This window comes from Seriola aureovittata, chromosome 4 (assembly GCF_021018895.1).
Source record: "Seriola aureovittata isolate HTS-2021-v1 ecotype China chromosome 4, ASM2101889v1, whole genome shotgun sequence".
NCBI lineage: Eukaryota > Metazoa > Chordata > Actinopteri > Carangiformes > Carangidae > Seriola > Seriola aureovittata.
The window spans coordinates 28,086,736-28,105,122 of NC_079367.1; the positions used below are offsets into that span (position 1 = coordinate 28,086,736).

General features: G+C 40.4%; 2 protein-coding genes across 9 annotated transcripts; both read left to right on the plus strand.

Moving 5' to 3' along the window:
* Positions 1-551: 551 nt before the first annotated feature.
* On the plus strand, positions 552-11,876 carry LOC130168387 (pannexin-1-like). Of its 7 annotated transcripts, none has more exons than XR_008827425.1 (9): positions 552-763; positions 2,533-2,755; positions 3,254-3,369; positions 6,036-6,223; positions 6,420-6,698; positions 7,814-8,036; positions 8,590-8,857; positions 9,909-10,037; positions 10,208-11,876. XR_008827425.1 is itself a non-coding variant. In XM_056375196.1 (8 exons), exons 2-8 carry the CDS (start codon positions 2,575-2,577, stop codon positions 9,932-9,934), a joined length of 1,281 nt encoding a protein of 426 aa, XP_056231171.1. In that variant the 5' UTR covers positions 552-763; positions 2,533-2,574; the 3' UTR covers positions 9,935-11,876. The 7 variants fall into 7 exon arrangements, 5 of the variants coding, with proteins under 5 accessions (XP_056231171.1, XP_056231168.1, XP_056231169.1 ...); XR_008827426.1 differs by having other exon boundaries at positions 9,909-10,470; positions 10,785-10,841; XM_056375196.1 differs by having other exon boundaries at positions 9,909-11,876.
* Positions 11,877-14,141: 2,265 nt separating this feature from the next.
* Positions 14,142-18,378, plus strand: aamdc (adipogenesis associated, Mth938 domain containing). Of its 2 annotated transcripts, none has more exons than XM_056373904.1 (4): positions 14,142-14,272; positions 15,390-15,540; positions 15,925-16,020; positions 17,680-18,378. In XM_056373904.1, the coding sequence occupies exons 2-4, from the start codon at positions 15,409-15,411 to the stop codon at positions 17,818-17,820; spliced, it is 369 nt and encodes a 122-aa protein (XP_056229879.1). In that variant the 5' UTR covers positions 14,142-14,272; positions 15,390-15,408; the 3' UTR covers positions 17,821-18,378. The 2 variants fall into 2 exon arrangements, with proteins under 2 accessions (XP_056229879.1, XP_056229880.1); XM_056373905.1 differs by having other exon boundaries at positions 14,186-14,272; positions 15,393-15,540.
* Positions 18,379-18,387: the final 9 nt, after the last annotated feature.

Here is an 18,387-nt window from a genome sequence, read left to right on the forward strand (position 1 = left end):
CAAGTGCCCCCCAGCCGGGTTCATCACTTTTTAGTGTCCCCGGGTAAACACTTGTGTTGTGTTGAGAGTATTTGCAGCACATGTAAATGTGCTAAAGTTGTTTGTGTTTTGTCTGTTTGCATGTGTTTTCTTAAGTTGCAGTGCATTGAGCGCTCAAGGCCGCTGTACTTCTGCCATATTTTGTTACAATACTAGTTTAATTTCAATTATTGCAGGATTGTTTTATATTCTTGTTTCATATTTCCTTGCGTTTTTATATTTAGGGAATATGAACTCCATAGTGTGCTGCCTTAAATCTGATCTCGTCAGATTGTATTTCAGACACTGGATGTTGAGTGTGCGACACAGTCTTACTAATGTTGATCACTGATTTGCAGATTTTGTGATTTTCTGTATTTCAACATCATGCTAGTAATCTACCTAATGGCACTCGACTTTTAATCGACTTACCGAAGCACAAACTCACGATCTGCATTTGAAGGCATCATTAGAGTTGGAAAATCAGAGCTGCACTTGAAGGCATCTGCTTTTTAACAAGGGCGGAAGGAGTGGTTTTTTTTAGTTTTTTTTTTTATCACAGGAAGAAGGTTCATTTCGAAAGTTGTGTTGATTGTTCCATCTGTTGAATGTCTGGTCTGCCACATCTCACAGCTCCTGTCCTGGAAAACAACCTCCGACTTCACCCCTGCAGCAGCCGATGCTGCTAAATCGAAACCATGTCGGTTTAATAGAGAAATTACACTTAACGGCAGCGGGTCGGTAGGTAAGTTCAAGTTCATTATCTCGTTTTGCAATGAATTGTAATGAGCTAATGTCATTGTAAACTAATTAGCTGCAGTTTTTTTTTGTGTTTAGTTAATTGAGAGCTTTTATGTGTAGTCAGGTGGTGGTAAAGTCTATTTAAACTGCTTCTTCCCCTCAGACATCCATTTTCTGACCAGTCTTACCACATAGCTACCGAAACAGTGCACTCACAGTTAACCTAGCTCCCAAATCAAGGCAATTATTTACAGAAAAATATAAAAAATAACAGCAAAGACTAAAAATGCTGCTGCACACTGCAGGAATCCAGCTCCAGCTAAACAAAGGTGCGTGTTGATGTTGTGGGAAGTCACAGTCACGAGTTGTTTTCGGTTTTATAATATTTCAACACGTTTCACCATTTTAACCTCAACACATTTCGACAAGCAGTTACTGAGCAGGTATTTACTAAAATGGCGGGTAAATGATGCTCCACAGTTGGTGAATGCAAACAGCAATCATCAGTCTGTCATAAGAAAATTATTCATGGTTCACATTCATTTAAGTCAGCTTAAGAGTGACAGTGATTTGCGTTTGGAAGTCACGTTACATAAGGCAAGATTCAAGCTCTGTTGGCCTTCAGCTGCAGCTTCAGTTTTTAGAAAGTAAGAAGCTATGAATCAAATGAGATTATATAAAACTGCAGTCTTCAACCTTTTTTACTCTGAGAGACACTGACGAAATTAAAGGGGCTGAGAGCTCCTCATGTCTTATATTACCGGCCACATTTATTCACATATCGTATCAAAACACTCAAGCTGGTCTTCAAGCCAAATCAGATGAATATGATCATTTAACAAGTCATCAAATATCAACATCCAAAACTCACATTCTGCAAATCTGATTAGAAACCAGAGAAAGAAGAAGCTCGTCGGTCAGTGATCAGCGACAGCTACATCACAAACAGGAACTTAAAATACATCATTACTTCATTTTCCAAAATGTAAAAAACCATACACTAAGAAAAAATCTTCACAAGTTGAAACCACCGCTTAACTCACTGTATCCATGGCAACATATTTCACGTTTGTTCGAAAAGTTTAATCTATATCTGTTCTGTTATCAGAAGAGTTTCTATCACTGCATATCACCTACAGCTGATCTGATGTAAACATCCAATATAGATTGACTGAGTGAAGTTGTGTTGCTCAAAGTTTGAACTGTGCATCCATTGTTTGTTCAGACTATATTCTCTGAACCTTTGGGTGAGCTGCTACAAAACAGGGGGTGAGCTACTGGTAGCAACATTGTCAAGGTCAAAGGTCAGACAGAACCATGTTTAAACGATATAAATGTGACAGAATGTAATAGAATGATAATACAGAAGAGAAATGGTAAATAAGGAAATGTTATTACTGGTGAACAAATAATGACAAGTTTGCTCATTATTGCCCTTTATGGAACATAATGATCAAAATGTAGTTAGTTATAGATGTGTCACTTTTATTTTAAGGCTCTTTTTTTTTTTTAAATGGCTCATTCATTAAGGTTGAACATTAGGAAGTACGGTAAGCAAGCTGGGAAAGTAACGACCAGACAAGTCAACTTTGTCTGTGATTGTCTTTGACAAGTTATCCCACACTGTTCACCTGACACCTGTCGTTGCATCCTACAAATTAAATTTGCCTGGCAAAAAGGCGACAGGAGCTTCAGACATTGTGGAGAGACAGTCAGTGTTATACAAAGAGAATGAATGAAAACAGACGTGTTTCTTGAATTTTGTGTCTGCAGGTGTTGTTATTTATGTGCTGCAGGTAACAGCAGAGTGGTGAGATGGCCATCGCACATGTGGCTACAGAGTACGTGTTCAGCGATTTTCTTCTGAAGGAGCCGAACCAGGCTAGATACCGCGGCGTACGGACTGAGCTGGCTGTGGACAAGATGGTGACCTGTGTGGCAGTGGGTCTGCCCCTCCTCCTCATCTCCCTCGCCTTTGCTCAAGAGGTTTCAGTTGGTGAGTGAGAACACGGAGCAGCAGGGCTGGAGTCAAGACCAGATCTGCTCTGGTTCAGGTCAAGACTCGGTCGTTATTCCAGGAATGCGGTGAAGAAAAGCTGGACTTACTGTGAAAAATTTCACTTACGATAAACTGTAGATACAGGCTTAAGCCAAGGCTAATTGAAGCCTCATCATGTGAGTCAGGATACCTGCACATGCTCGAGATTAAACCATAGATCACACCAATTGACAAAGAAGAGGATGGAGAATTAAAGAGAGATCTGCAACCTACGATATCCTACAGAAAAAAGCTAAATCCATCATTACAGAAGCTTTAAACTTCTTATAATCCTGCTGTGACGGGTATAAGAGCAGCATTAATGAGACAGTTCTGCAGATTAAAATGTTCAACCGATACAAATCAACTGTGCCCCTTTTACAACTTTTCGCTCTTGTTGTTATCATTTCCTCTCATCTTCGTGTGTCTTGTGTTTTTTGTCTCTGTTTCTTTCAGGGACTCAGATCAGCTGTTTTGCTCCGACTAACTTCTCCTGGAGGCAGGCTGCTTATGTGGACTCGTACTGCTGGGCCGCCGTACATACACACACTCTACCTCTGTGGCTTCACAAGGTACGTACACACACACACACACACACACACACACACACACACACACACACACACACACGATTAGAATTGTCCTTCTAGTGTGCCATGCTGCGTGGAATTAATAAAAGTGACTGTCATTTTCCTTAAAGTTTAAAAAAAAAAAAAAAAAAATCTACAGTTTAACAGGATGCAATAATTAAACCTGGTTAAAAGTTTCCTATTCAGAGATGTTGTTACAGAGTCTGTCATTGTGTAAAATTGATTTTCTGGTGTGGTGCGTTTCAATTATGCAAAGGCAGCCTTTGTTTCTTAATTTTAGGGTGTGTTTGAGAATACTTTCAGTAAGACGGTGAAGGCTGACTCGGAGCATAAAGTGCAGTCATGAGCGTGTGTCTCTATATGTTCCTAAATTGATCTTTCTATAGTGACATAAGCAGCAGTGGTTGGAATTTAAATGATGGAGCAGCCCACACTACATAAAATGTTCTGTAGTGAAACATTAAATTACAGCGTGAGTCACTGTTAGAAGTTGTTGTTGAAATTTGATGGATCCCTGCAGTTACAGAAACTTTATGTTCAACGATTAATCTCAACAACTCAATCAGACATGTTCTGGTGGTTTGCTGCACCACTGTATGACTGAAGTTCAAGTTTGGGTCATTGATAAGAATGGGTACTCCCACATCTGACACTGTGTAATGAGTTCCCGTCTTTATGATTGGCCCCAGTGTTTTTATTGTGTTATTAAAGTCAGCAGTAATTCCCATTTCTGTGCAACATCCACTGGAGCAGGGGCATTCAATTAAAATCCACAGAGGTCCAGTTGGGGGGGGTTATTCCAAATAAAGACTTCTAACTTATATAATATCTTTATGTTCCTTTCTCATTTTAAGTTAAACTCATAGTCTGTACCTTCTGCCTCTATGGGTCTCTAATCAAAACAATAACAAGACTGCGTTGGGTGTCATCATAAAATAGCGTGGGATCATGGGAGTTGTTATCTTCACCACCATTACCATAAGCTCCTCCCGGTTTGGATTCCTTTAGTGTCAGTGGTTCAGGAAATCAAACAGACCTGGTGATTCTAACCATGAAAAACACTGAATGAAGCAGTTTGACATTTAAAGTCAGTGTTTGAGCGACGCTGTACGGAGGACAGAGACTCAGGGAAGAGTTGGAGCTGAGATTGATGCTAACCTTTGTTCTGATTGTTTCTCTGATAACTTATGAACCAGACGTTCAGCAGGTTTTTACCAGCAGCTGAATTACCCACAGAGGTTTCCTCCTCTCCATAACAAACACACCAGGGGATTCAAACCAGTAGAAACACCCAGAAAGCAGTTTCACTTTAACAATCAGAGCTTCACTGACGCGCTTCAGTGACACAGGACAGGACGTCTCCAGCAGCTGGGAGCTGAGCTGTCTAACATTTCCTCAGCTTGTTTTCTCTGATAACTTCAGATCCAGACGTTCGACTACTAAAATCCTTCATCTGGTTCAAATATAGAGCTGAAAACCACCAAGGTGTAAAAAGTGTATGTGGCTTAAAACTAGATAAAAGTCAGTGTTGAGCTTCTGTCAGACAAACACACTGACACATGATCACAGAGGACATGATGTCACTGACAGGCGACCCAGACATTTTAACGTGGAAAAGTTACAGATTATAACTTTAACTTTGGGTTTTAATAAGTCCACGGCAGAGAGAGGTGAAAAAGGTGAATGTTGTAGCTTTTTTTTGTCAACTCCATTTCACAGCTCAACACTCTCAGCCAGTCTTACAATAAACAATCTCAACACCTCTTATGTCCCACTCTCCCACTTAGTTGTCCAAGTAATACCTCTCGTGTAAGCTTTGAGTGTGTATCTCACTCACTGACTGCGACTCGAGTCAGTAGCATCATTTAGCAAAGCTGCGCCAGTTAAATAAGTAAAAATAATTGAATAATTCTCCATAATTTATAGACTGGATGTAAACTATCTGGGTGTGGATAGGATGGTGTCTGGGTCCAGATCCGGGCTGCGGTCCACCTCTTACTGACCTCTGCACCGGAGTGTTGATGCTGCTGCCTGAGCTTCTGTTAAACTCAGGGACACACCTCGATGTAATATTCCATTTACAGTCTGGCTTTAACTTTTCAGCTACGACGGGACATGCAGACTTGATACTGTTAGCTATATGCACCGAAGCAAACGCTCAACTGGTTTAAAAATGCAACAAACCTTCCCCTTTTTCTTTGTCAGAAAGACACACACAAGGACGACATTGCTATATATAAATGCGATTACCCTGCTGCAGCTCTAATGGCGTAGGACTAATATGACCAGGGAGCCAAAGAAAACCCCCTAAATAACAAGCACAGATAAAATGAAACTTGATACCTTCATGCAAATGAAAGTGACCAGTTGTCTTTCAGGATCATAGTGCATCAGCCTGGTATTTGGTATTAGGCTTATTTGTAGATTCAAATAAAAAATCTCCACCATGGAAAAACCTCAGAAGGAAACAAACAACCTCACGGGTCTGTCAGTTAAAGAATGGTGACTGCTGTGCTTTCCTTTGGTGGACACTCAAACTGTTTTGACTGTATTTGCATCTCTTACATCAACCTTTGTATGAGCAGTAATGTTATTACTAATAATACGACTCGTTAATGAACATTTTTGTTGATCTCTTTGCGGTTCAGTTCTTCCCCTACATACTGCTGTTGGTGGCCGTGCTGATGTACACCCCCGCGTTGTTCTGGAGATTTTCCGCCGCACCCCTCCTGCAGTCGGACCTCGGCTTCATCATGGAGGAGTTGGACAGGTGTTACAATCGTGCCGTCACCCTGGCCAAACGCATGGCCACCTCAGGACTGCTCGCACCTGACAGGTACAGAAGGACATCTGAAATCAGGTGTGCTTAGATTTGTCTTTTTATCTGGACTATTTAAAGAGGATGGGATATTTTATTTTATTTTTAATGTTGTTACATGTAGAATATTTTAACAGAGAGACGGGGATTTACCTGTTTAACACCATGTGATCTTTCTCTCTCCGCTCCTGTATTCACTTCACCCTTTCACCAGCGACCCCACCGAGGGCTGTTTCAATTACCCGCTGGTGGAGAAGTTTCTGATGACCAAGCGTTGCTCCCGGGTGATGCTGTTTTACTACCTGTCATGTCGCGGCCTGACTCTCATCACCCTGCTGTGTGCCTGCATCTACCTGGGTTACTACCTCCGCCTGGCCTCCGTCACAGATGAGTTTGGCTGCGGGCTTCGTGTCGGCCTGCTCGCCTCCGACCCTGGCATCCCCGACAAGGTGCAGTGTAAGCTCATCGCCGTGGGAGTCTTCTCTTTGCTCAGGTATTTGTCTATGCAAGTATAACGCTTGGTTGGTGTAGAAATAGACTGAGGTTCAACTGAAATCCATCAGATAGAGGTCAGAAGGGCCTGAAAGTCTCTGGTTGATTCCTTCGACAGCTAATTTATGTCTGTCATCGGCTACAGAAGCTGGACACAATAATATAAACATCTGTATAGTATAAGGTACTCTCAAAACATGAAGTCTGCAATGAGAACTGCCTCTGTGAAGATCAGTTTTTGTGTGTTGATTTTTGTGATGTGGTGATGTACTGGATGTCATCAGTGCAGGGTATCTGCAAAAACATCTTCAGCAGCGCTGAGCTCAGTGCCTCAGAAAAGGCTTACAAGCTATAAAAAGGCATTCATTTACAAAGGTCTCCATTATAATTTTTCTTGGCTGCTGGAGATGGCAACATTAGTTGATAACATCAGTTACTAACATCTCTGGGAGCCGTTATGAGACGTCACATCTATAAACCACAAGTGTGTCTGGTGAACAGTGCACTGTGGTCACAGAAGGTTGTTCAATCCTCTTATTGTGAAGTTTCACTTCCTTAAACAAACAAAATCACTACTTCTGCTACAGTAGCTCAGAGGCTCATTCACTCATAAAGGGCAACTTCAATTTATTACTTTCTGATTGGTTAATCAATCCAGTCTCATCTTAAATCACCAGGAAGTACAGTTATATACAGCTGACACGTACTGACACTTCATGTCAATAAATTCATGTACTTGATAAACGATTGTAGTCCTTACTGTCCCGACTGGTTTGCCATCTTTCTTCGATTGTTACGATTGTGAAAAAGGTATTAAATTACATAATGTGTGGTGTTAAAAAGGTTTTAGAAAATCATGCATTTAATTCATTTGGTGAACACAACAGAAACCATGTGATTTCATAAGGTGCTTGGCTTGACTTGGTGCCGTTAACCAGTCAAACCTTGTTTGCTTTTCCCTTTTTAAGTCTTCAATATTCAATATTTACTGTATTCATATTGATTCCTTACCATCATGTCAGTCATGCTGTACTATAACACAGCCATAATATAATATTTATGAATTGCCTCCTCTCTGCATATCAAACCGCAGTCTGTTTGTGTTACTCTTTCCAGCCTTGTCAACCTGGTCCTGTTCATTGCATTGATTCCAGTGGTGATCTATGCCAGCCTCCGTCCCCTCCTCTGCCATGGATACGCCCGATTCCTGGAAACCTACCAATCACTGCCCACAGTGAGCGTCCTGCCCACCCCCGGGGGCCAGTGGGATGATCTCTCTCTCTATCTGCTCTTCCTGGAGGAGAACATCAGCGAACTGAAGTCCTACAAATACATCAAGGTGTGTTAGCAGGCATTGTGAGTTGGTGTGCCAGTGTTCGTCCCCTGTGTCTGAAATCGCTCCCAATTTATCATGTAGTGCACTATATTTACTGTTTGCCGTTTTATTTGAGTGTCCAAACTCTGAGTGTGATATAGAGTGCTGTAAAAAATTCCCTCATTGGAACAAAAAAGTACCATTACCGCTGCCAACAACCCCACAAGTGTTAACTTTTATTGACACAAATGAACAGTTGTGTGTCTCTGAAGCTGTCAGTGATGACACAACAAGATGATTTCATTTCAGACACAGCTGATCTCTGATTAGCAATTAATAATTAAATAATAATTTGTAATTCTCCTTGTTTTCAATCATGGAGAGAATATTTTTCCAGGATCCTACTTTTATGACCGTTTTGATCAAGATACTGGATCTCAGTGTGGAAATAAGACAAACCAAAAAAGGGGATTAAAACACAATGGTAGTGTTGTATACAGTTATCCATTTTAGCAGCCAAATCAGAAGAATACATTTTTTCTTTGACTACATGTTGTTGTGTGTTTTCTGACTGCAGGTGTTGGAGTTGTTGAGGAGACGAGGTGAATGCTCTGGAGAAAACTTTGATGCCCTGGGTCTGCTGCAGACTCTCTGTCCGGTGAAGATGGACAACGTGGATGGGAATAAACGTCCCGGCGCTGCAGGGAAACGGGATCAAGTAAAAACGAACGCGGCTGACTCTGCAAGCGACCCCACAGCGGCCAACGCTGCAGCAGCTCAGAACAGCTGCAACCGTCCAAACTCAGCAGCATGCGACAACGGCACGATGGAAACCGAGATGAAAGGTGAGTGCGGAGAGGCAGGACAAGACCATGGTTTGTTAAATTACATTTCTACTTTTCTATTAAGAGTTGAAAATTACATTTTGAATTGAGAAATCCTTTACTGTTGTTTAGACTGGTTCTGTCTTGATGGTGTTATATTTTGTTAACCTTATACACAATCTATGAATATATAGTTTCTCATAGAATGGGGCAGAACACAACGCTTGGTTTACTTTATATTATCATTTAATTCAAATTTATATCTAACATGATTTTGTGCATAATATCAGAGTAAACTAATTCTACTACATTTATTGTTATATTAATTATTATCAATCCATTCCAGCTGTAAGTCTTCTCAGTGATGGTCTAAATTATAGTTATAACCATCTTTAGTTTATTACATTTTAAACTGTGCCATCTTCAGACAGTAGTAGGAGTTGGACTTTGGATGGAGACGGGGACTGATCTGGTGCCTCAGTAAAATGTGAGCGTGTTATTTCAAGGGAATGTTGAGGTAAGGATGAGAACTGATGGGAAACAGGGTTGAGGTGTAGGAAAGGGTGTGGACCAACAAAGAGACAGTGATGACAGTTATTATACCTTTACAACAAAACCTGTTTCCTCAGCATGCGTGCTGTTTCCAAGAAAACAATGGGGAATGTTTGACAGTGTGTCATAATGATAAAATTCTGTTTCACCTTCAGTGTTTCACTTGGAGGTTAGTGTTCCAGTGGGGATCAGAGATCAGTTTGGTTTTTGAAAACAATGAGCATTATCTACTATGCCCATTGTTTGTTTTTTGTTTTTTTATCCAGGGTGGGCCGGAGCCAATCACAGCTGACATTTTGTGAGAGTTGCATTAGTATGCTCCTGTAGTACTGGAGACTGATTTCAGGGCAGCAGTTTCAGAACTGTATTTCTATGTAGTTTTAAAGGTTTATGTTCACCCAAATACTAACTTCTCTCTTGTGGTTGCTAACAGTTGCTTGTGATGCAGTTTGTGTAATTAGCATAATCAGGTCATTATCAGATGAAATAAATATGGAATCATATGCTATGGCCTTGGCAGCCACTAGATCTCGACCAGATATGTGAAAGGTTGGAGAGAGGCAAGACACGAGGACGACTCTGGGGACACATTCAAGGCAACATTACATTTCAGCAATAACCTACTGAAGGCTGTAGTTTCAGTTCTACGGTGCGTACTATTAATAATATATATAATTGTATTATTTAAATATGGTAGATGGCTAAAAATAATAGTAATTAGTTCACAACTCTTAATATATTTATAAGAGCTGTTATACTCACACTTCAGTTGTCATCCATCTTCTTACTGAAATGCATTCCTGCTGTCCTCTTCCTCAGGTGACAGTGTCATGAAATACTGCGGTCCTACAAATGTGTTCCTGAAACTGCAGCCGCTGGTTCTGCAGGAGCACCCTACTTGAGAGTCAGGGTACTACATCCTGGTCAGGTCGCCAGTCATAGAGAGATAGATGGAGAGCTGGTTTGCAGTCAGAGGCAGAAATACCTGCAGAGAGCAACAGGAGGAGAGAGACAGAGAAAGAAAGAGGAGAGAGAGAGGCACACAGCCTGGGTGCTCATGTGCTTGAGGGAACAAACAGACAGTAAGAGTGATGCAGTGGTTTTCAGAAAGTTTACAATAATCTGGTAGAATGGTAACAGGTGGAAAACTTGAACTAGTAAAAGAATAAGCTAAAGTTAAAGGCTTAAAGGTGAGTTTGAAGTTTGGATTTAAAAGCTTCAACAGAGTAAAGAGGAAGGGGTCTTTTGAAGTCTCCATGAAACAAAGGTGTGAATTAAGATTTCTGTATCGGCCATAGACAGAAAGCACAGAAGTTCAGCTACATTACAGATGACAAAAAGCTGTGTTGGTGATGTCTTTATTCAGTATCATGCTAAATCATGTCTCTCTTTTCAGAGCTCACTCCCTTGCTGACAGGAAACGGCGATGAAACAGGCAGCAAAACCAGCGAAGGAGGGGCGCTCCGGCAGCGAGCAATGTGACTGACTGCTGGCACGGCGATGGACACCTGGACAAAGAAGTTTCTTTGGGAAAGTGACTTCACCACTGTCCCGTGGTGCATCCACAACTCATGACCCTCCTGACCTGGCGGAGGGATAAAAATGGCGTGGGCGGATGCAGCAACGGCGTGGGTGTTATCAAAGCTCCATCTCATCTTCTAGACATTCATCAACATGAAATCCACACTCAAATGATTTAGTGCCTATCTTTGAGTGATGACACTAAGACAAGATACTGGAAGATGTCAGATTTCCAGAGTTGTAGGCAAACACTCTGAACTATAAGTTCCCATATTTAGCATTTAGCATATGCAATATACTGCAAATATAAACATTTAATAAATGACTTGTATCACTATACTGTAGTTGTACCCAGATATAAGGACATTTTAAAGTGTTTATTAATGTACAGTATTTGTCTGAAATTCTAACTTCTTCCATGAATCATGTTTTATATTATTACAGCTGAGTTTTGCTATTTTGTCACTCATACTCCGGCCTCTTATGGGTGTCCATACGAACTCACAGTTGTTCAAAAATACATAAACATTTACTATATCTGCTCACAAATACATGAGTTGTGATATAAGCCATTTATTAAATGTTTATATCCTACTTATAAATGCAAAATAAGGGGACTTAGAGTAAATTGTCACAGAATCATCAGACTATTAAGGACTAGTCCATGTTTGTTTCTGATTTAATAGTAAAAACACTACAGAACCCTGTTCTGCTGTCAGGATGTGATAAATATTTACATGTTCATACAGATATCAGAGATGCTTTTAAAGGACTTGTTTTTGACTCACAACCCATGTTTTTAATTAAAATAGAGTGAGTTTATTTCCTTTTCATATTCCCTGTTACTTCATGTCAATCACATGCCTGATACATTTTCTGTGACTGTTTAAAGTAAAAGCAGTACAGTGAGTATGCAGTAGATGTTGTTGCAGTGCTGCCTAAACCAGAAGCATATTTAGGGTAGGGGGTAGGGGGTAGGGGGTGGGGGTGGGGGTGGGGGTGGGGAGGATGTAGTCAGAAAGTCACACGTTTGCAACGAGTACATCTTCCATGGAGGAGAAGACCATTGACTGAAAGTAAAGTGTGACTGTCGTTTGTCCAGCCCCTCGTTTATAAAACTGACACCATATGACAATTTCAACTTTTAATTCAAGTTACAGTGAACCTGTCAAACTCTTGTGGTTTTCATCAAAAGAAGAGTTGATGTATTTATTTGCACTGTCATTGTGGGAGAATGTACTTTTTATGAGACTGTCAATCCCTTTTCAAAGCAGTGTTAAGGTTGTTGAGGGGAATGCCAGTCCACGAGGAATTCAGGTCATAAATCTGTTTTATTGTCTGGAAAGTGACACGAGAAAGGCAGCTACAACATGAACCTGTGGTCAGAGATGTCAGAGCTCTCTGTTCTATTTTAGTGGAGTGTTCTCAGCTTTTGGAATAATTGATCTGATTATCAATATTATAAAACTAATGAATTCCTAAATGGTTTGGCATTCCCCTTTAAGAACTGGATGTGTCTCATTTATTGGGACTGGATAGTTTTCTCATGTGCAGATCTGTCTATTGTTGTTTTACATTTTATTGTTGTTGAGCTTCAGCCAACAGTGGTACGAATGCAGCAAGCTTTCATTTAATGACATGTCTTTTTTCAACAAAAAAAATGGTTCATCGCTTAACATTTAACAGATGATTAATGTCTTCAAAATGTTAATAATCTATGAGGAAATGACGAGTTTCAGGGCTTTGAGTTTAATCATTTTCTCAGTTTATATAAACATTTTCAGATGTTTGCTTGACTCAAACTGGAATTAAACTTGCCATGTTTTCTTGGGAGTCTCAGGGATAAAAAAAAAAAAAACATCTCACTAAATCACTGCTGACTGTCAATGTTTACTACAGAGGTCTTGTATTTTGAGCCTCTTCCACTGCCCTGTATATATGTGCTGCACTAAGTGGAACATTTGAACCTATTGTCATTAAATTGCTGTGGTACGATCTCCTCTTTGTTATACACAAGTTCACACAGATACAGAAAATGCAAAAAGCTACAACTTAAGCTTCAAATGAATTTAATTTTATTCATTTTATTGATGGGAAAAATTTGCAAATCATTTCATATTAGAACACTAATAGATGTGGCATGTCTCCTCTGGCAATAAAATATCTACATAATTTCTTCTGATGTGGTAAGAAAACATCTTAGAGATTTCAGAAAGATCTAATGTGTTAGATAAGTATTGGAATTTGTGCAAAATTGTAAAAAAAATTCCCAAATTATATGAATTTACCCGCTTGATGTGCTTTAAGCTGTCAAGCGGGTAAATTCATATAATTTGGGTCACTTGGGGCATATGAGATGCCCTCATCAGTCTTAACTTCTATATGATATATATGATATGCAGTGATAGAAACTTTTCTGATAACAGAACAGAAAGAAACTAAACTTTTACAACAAACAGGAAATATGTTGCCATGGATACAGTGAGTTTAACTATGGGCTTTAACTTGAGCTCTGTTATTTTTTTTTTTTTATCTCATGTTTAATTTTTTTTTAATGAAGTGTAGTGAATGATCTATTTTAAGTTCCTGTTTGTTATGTGCCATTGATGTACTAACAACTATCACCGATCACTGACTGAGGAGCTTCTCCTTTCTCTGGATCCTTTATCACATTTATGGAGCTTTATTTGCAGTGGTGTTCTCATGTCTGTGTGTTCAGGTCTTGACTGAATCATGACAAAAATTTCATTTCAGATGTTTTTGGTACAAAATGTGAGTTTGATATTTGATGACTTGTTAAATGATGTTACTCAAATTATTTGGTTTGATATATGTAAAGAAATGTGACCAGTAATATAAGACATGAGCAGCTCTCGGCCCCTTTCAATTTGTCAAAGTAGCTCTCAGTAAAATAGGTTGGAGACCCCTGATAAAGACTGTGTATTGATTCTTTTCTCTTTTTGAACGCTGGGTGGTGTATGGGTTCAGAAAAGCGCATAGGTGAGATCACCAGCACAGGTGGGGGTGATGAGCACAGCCTTTGCCCGTGACGCCGTACAGCCGCGTGCTCTGTTGTTGTCTGCTGTTTTATTAGAATAAACAGTGTTGCACACACAAACAGTCGTCTGTGTGGAGGAAACGCATTTAAACGATTCATACCCACTCTAGCACTCCTTTAGTGGCTTTGAGCATCAACAAACACCACTATTAAGTCAGTAAGTCGGAACAGTTGAAAAGATACTACAGCACGCGGAAAGGGGGCGGGGTCAGAGCATCTGAGAGGAGCTGGATGGTGTTTCCCTTTAATTACAGCAGGAAGAAGAATTCCAGGGGGTGTGGCCAGTTTGTTGACAACGAGCGGAGGTAAGCAGCAGCAGAGGCATGGTTATTTCTTATATCTAAATAAACTACTGACAGCTCGTTCTCTAACCGTCTTTAACCTTTAGAGTTTTGCATTAATGCAACAAAAGACTTTGACAGAGTCGATATTGGTTTGGTGGCGTCTGTCTGTGGCTGGTACAGAAATAGCTCTCAGTCAGTCTGTGTTGACTATGAATAACAGCAGAATTGGCAGCGGAAGGTTTTGGCTTTTGCAGCTGACAAATGTTAAATGTTAATCTCAACTGATTTGCTGTGATGATCAGGAAATGTATGTTTCTTTTCCCGCCTCAGGCAGAAAGAACTTGATATTTAGTAGCACGATTAACATGTGATTCTAGTTAGTCAAGTTATGACTGAGCTGATGGTTTAGAATTAACTATTAAATCTGTGGATATTTATTGTTTGTTATTGACTAGATTTTAAGAGTAGAACATTGAAATGTTAATCCTTCTTGTTGATTGTGTTTCTAGCCCGCAAAACAGCTGCCAAACAGCTGATAAAGAGTTTTTGGCCGACTGTGTCAAACTTTGGCTGACTCAACATTATAAGAGCAGTGTTTATGGCTCTGCCTCAGCTACAGCCATGACTGGAGGCATTATGTTTCCAGGTTGTCTGTCCAAAATCTCAACTTCACTGTGTCATCCTAATGATTCAACACTGTAACTCAGGAACAGAAGGAGAGACTGTCACCATATTTGGTCGGATACTGATTAGGTGACACTAATCATGACACCTTGACACTGTGATGATATCGCAGATCTTCATGCTGCAGGGTTGGAGATGTAGAATTTGTAGCTTAATCCATATTTGAAACAGAGTCTGACTGTGTTTTGTCAGACTCAGGTTTGGACCGTTCTTCTGTAAAGAGCTGCTTCAGCTCAGAGATATTCTTAGGATGTCTGAGTTGTAAGTTTCTCCTCAGCTCAGTCCAGTTACATAATGTGTCCATTTTGTCAGACACATTGCACATATTGTAGCGTCCAGTGAACCAGCCAGATTGCTGTTATCACAAGGTGTTTAGGGGCCTTTTTCAAGCCTTGTCGGAACATACTCTGCACACGGTCATTATCCATCTCTGTGTCCCTTCCTTGTCTTTCAGCAGGTAGCTGCATGTAGCCATGTCCTCTCCAGAGATCGCCTCTCTCTCCTGGGGCCACATGAAGGTGAAGGGATGCTCTTCCAGCTACAAGGACTGTAAGGTCTGGCCTGGAGGCAGCCGGGCCTGGGACTGGAGAGAGACTGGGACTGATGTGAGTGGAACTAGAATGGACAACATATTATACTGACTGATATTCATTTCCTGGAGACTTTCTCTAACATTAACCATAACTACAACTTGCCTAACCTTAACCTTAAAACATGTCTCCCCCTGAAAATGTAATGATTTCCATCATGGGGATTTGCTTTTTGTTCCCATAAGGAAGACAAGTCCACTTAATGTGAGTGTGTAAACAAATCTAGGTCCCCACAACATGAGTAATACCTGGACCACACAAACACATGCGTTTACAGTAATGCATGATGGCAGCAACAGAACAGACCAATGCTTCAAAAACAACAGGATCTACTAAGACACGCTGTGCTTTTCTTTCTAATGACAGTGCTCACGCGTTCTTTTGCTTTTCCCACCACAGCATTACCCAGGAGTACAACCTGCTGATGTGGAGGAGGTGCTGAAGAAGGGGATCGACTTGCTGGTGATCGGCAGAGGCATGAGTGAAGCTCTGCAGGTAGAACAATCCCACACAGTCCAATCTATTCAGAGCTAAAAATGAATACCGATCATCAAACTGCAATATGACGTTAGGCTTTGATTTTATATTACACATTTGATTTCAACGCAGCAGTTTGTGCCTGTGAACCTGACATAGTTACAGACAGATGAGATTTATACTCAGATGGCAGTGGGTTTTTTTTTTTTTTTTTTATATATGTGGGTTCAACTGGAATGTTTCTCACTGTCTCCAGGTAACCAGTGCTTTCATTCATAGGTAGCGGGGTCCAGTAACAGTTTCTTGTCCACTTCTACCATTTGCATTTGGGATGTTCCTTAATATGTGGATAACCTTTGACATGAAAAATGGAGACTGTGTGTACACAGGATGAGGGTGTAGTTGCAGGCCGGAGGGAGACTGACCCTGTGTAGACAGGTGTAGTGTGAGTGTAGTTCTCTTACAACATGAGTAAAACATGAGCTGTTACACAGCCTGTGCAGACAGCTAGACTGATTAAAGTAATAGCATATGTGTTCTGTCAGACGCACCTGAGGACTCAAAAATGAGGCTGCAGCTATAGACATTGGCCACTGAATTGTGCGTCAATGTTGCAGCCATATTTTACTGGGCAAGCACAAGTGAATGGAGGAGCTGCAGTTTATCTGGATAAAAAGCTCTATAACGTTTATATTTCTCAAATAATTTCAATGAATCATTTTTATATTGAAGGGTTTATGATCTACGTGAAGTAAAAATAGAAGTGTTGTCTCCATACACTTACAATCCTGACAGTTTAGGCTGTAATCACTGTTTTCTATAAGGAGGACTGTGTATCAACGTTAGGTTTACATGAACTTAATACTTATGTGGTGGAAAATAATTCATTGTAATAAGGAATTGTTAAAACGTTAAATATAAAAACTAACTGAAATCAGTTGAGAAATATAAACATTGTAGTGATTTTCTATCCAGAAAAACTGCTGCTTCTCTGTTAATTCCTAGTTGTTTACAGGACAGTCTTGCCCAATACAATATGGTAGTGGTGTTGACATATCACAGCAATGGCTGCAACCCAGCCATAGACAGCTTTGACTGGGGCGGGCATTAAGAGACGTTGATTGGTCGCTAAGTGCCGGACTTCAAGACTTGTTACTTGGGTTCTCCGAGTGTCCTTTAAGACTGTAAGCTATAACACGAACTGTTTTATGTTATCAAAAATTAAAGCCATAGGATCTAATAACATATTTAATTTTAAACCACTACAACTAGAAGGTGATTACAAATGATTGACAATAATCACAAAAGGCGCAATTTGCAAGTAGCCGAATAAATCTGTCATGGATTTACTAGAACTAAAACCTGGCAGTTCTAATCAGAGTCAAGTCACTGAGTGTGAGTGAAGTAGGCTGATAACCAGCGTGTAACATAAACTAATGGTGAATTGATAGAGAAGTAGCCGTTTTTACATGATCAGACCAAACAATCAGATATAAATAAACTTTGATTATTTGAATGTGGCAAGTTTATGACTGGTCAAATGGACAAGAACAAAATATTTTTTTAAATTTTGGGTTAGTCATTGCCCTCATTGCCCATGCCTGGGGCCAGGCCCACTGCAACTGCCCCTGTGTAGACATGATATAAGTCTGTCTGTGCTGTCGTCTCTTCTCTCAGGTCCCCTCCTCCACTGTGGACTTTGTGAAGCAGAAAGGCGTTGACGTCAGAGTCTTGCAGACGGAAAAGGCCGTTGCTGAATATAACAAACTGGCTGGCCAGGGTGCCAAGGTGGGTGGCGTCTTCCACTCCACCTGTTAAGGATGTCCCTTGTCTTGCTGCACCAACGAAGATGACCTACAGAAGATGAGGGGAAGCCTGTACCATACCATGGCTCTCAGTCTCTGTTTTGCCAGATGTGTAGCCGGCTACTTCTTCTAGCTCTCAGCTTTTTCCTGCATGGTTACGACTGAAACGTCTTCATTACATCGCTAATCTTGCGAAGTAGGAAAGCCCTCATTTCAGCGTGTTAGCTGCACTGTAGAAGAGCGCTGGCAACTTCTGCGTATGATTATAAATCAGTGAAGTTAGAGAAAAGCACTTCAGATGGCCTTTGTATATTTGACTGTAGATGAAGAGATCACATCTGTCGACTTGAACTGTTCTCTAAACAGGAAGAAGTTCAGTTCTGTCATTGACATCAATGACAGAACTGAACTTCTTCCTGTTTCAAAGATTGAGGATCAAATTGACAATGAAATACAGATACATTTTACCTTTTAAAGAACTTTTTTGTAAAGATTGAACATAAGGTACATTTCTCATGAGGTGAAAATGTATTTCTGCTTGTTTGCTACAGAAAATAAAATTAGAAAATTAGTCATCGCC

Coding starts and splice junctions, on each gene's coding strand:
- LOC130168387 (XM_056375193.1), top strand. CDS start 2,575: ATGGCCATCGCACATGTGGCTACAGAGTACGTGTTCAGCGATTTTCTT. Junction 2,756..3,253: donor TGCTCAAGAGGTTTCAGTTG/GTGAGTGAGAAC, acceptor TGTTTCTTTCAG/GGACTCAGATCAGCTGTTTT. Junction 8,858..10,784: donor GATGGAAACCGAGATGAAAG/GTGAGTGCGGAG, acceptor CTCTCTTTTCAG/AGCTCACTCCCTTGCTGACA.
- aamdc (XM_056373904.1), top strand. CDS start 15,409: ATGTCCTCTCCAGAGATCGCCTCTCTCTCCTGGGGCCACATGAAGGTG. Junction 15,541..15,924: donor GGAGAGAGACTGGGACTGAT/GTGAGTGGAACT, acceptor TTCCCACCACAG/CATTACCCAGGAGTACAACC. Junction 16,021..17,679: donor GCATGAGTGAAGCTCTGCAG/GTAGAACAATCC, acceptor CTCTTCTCTCAG/GTCCCCTCCTCCACTGTGGA.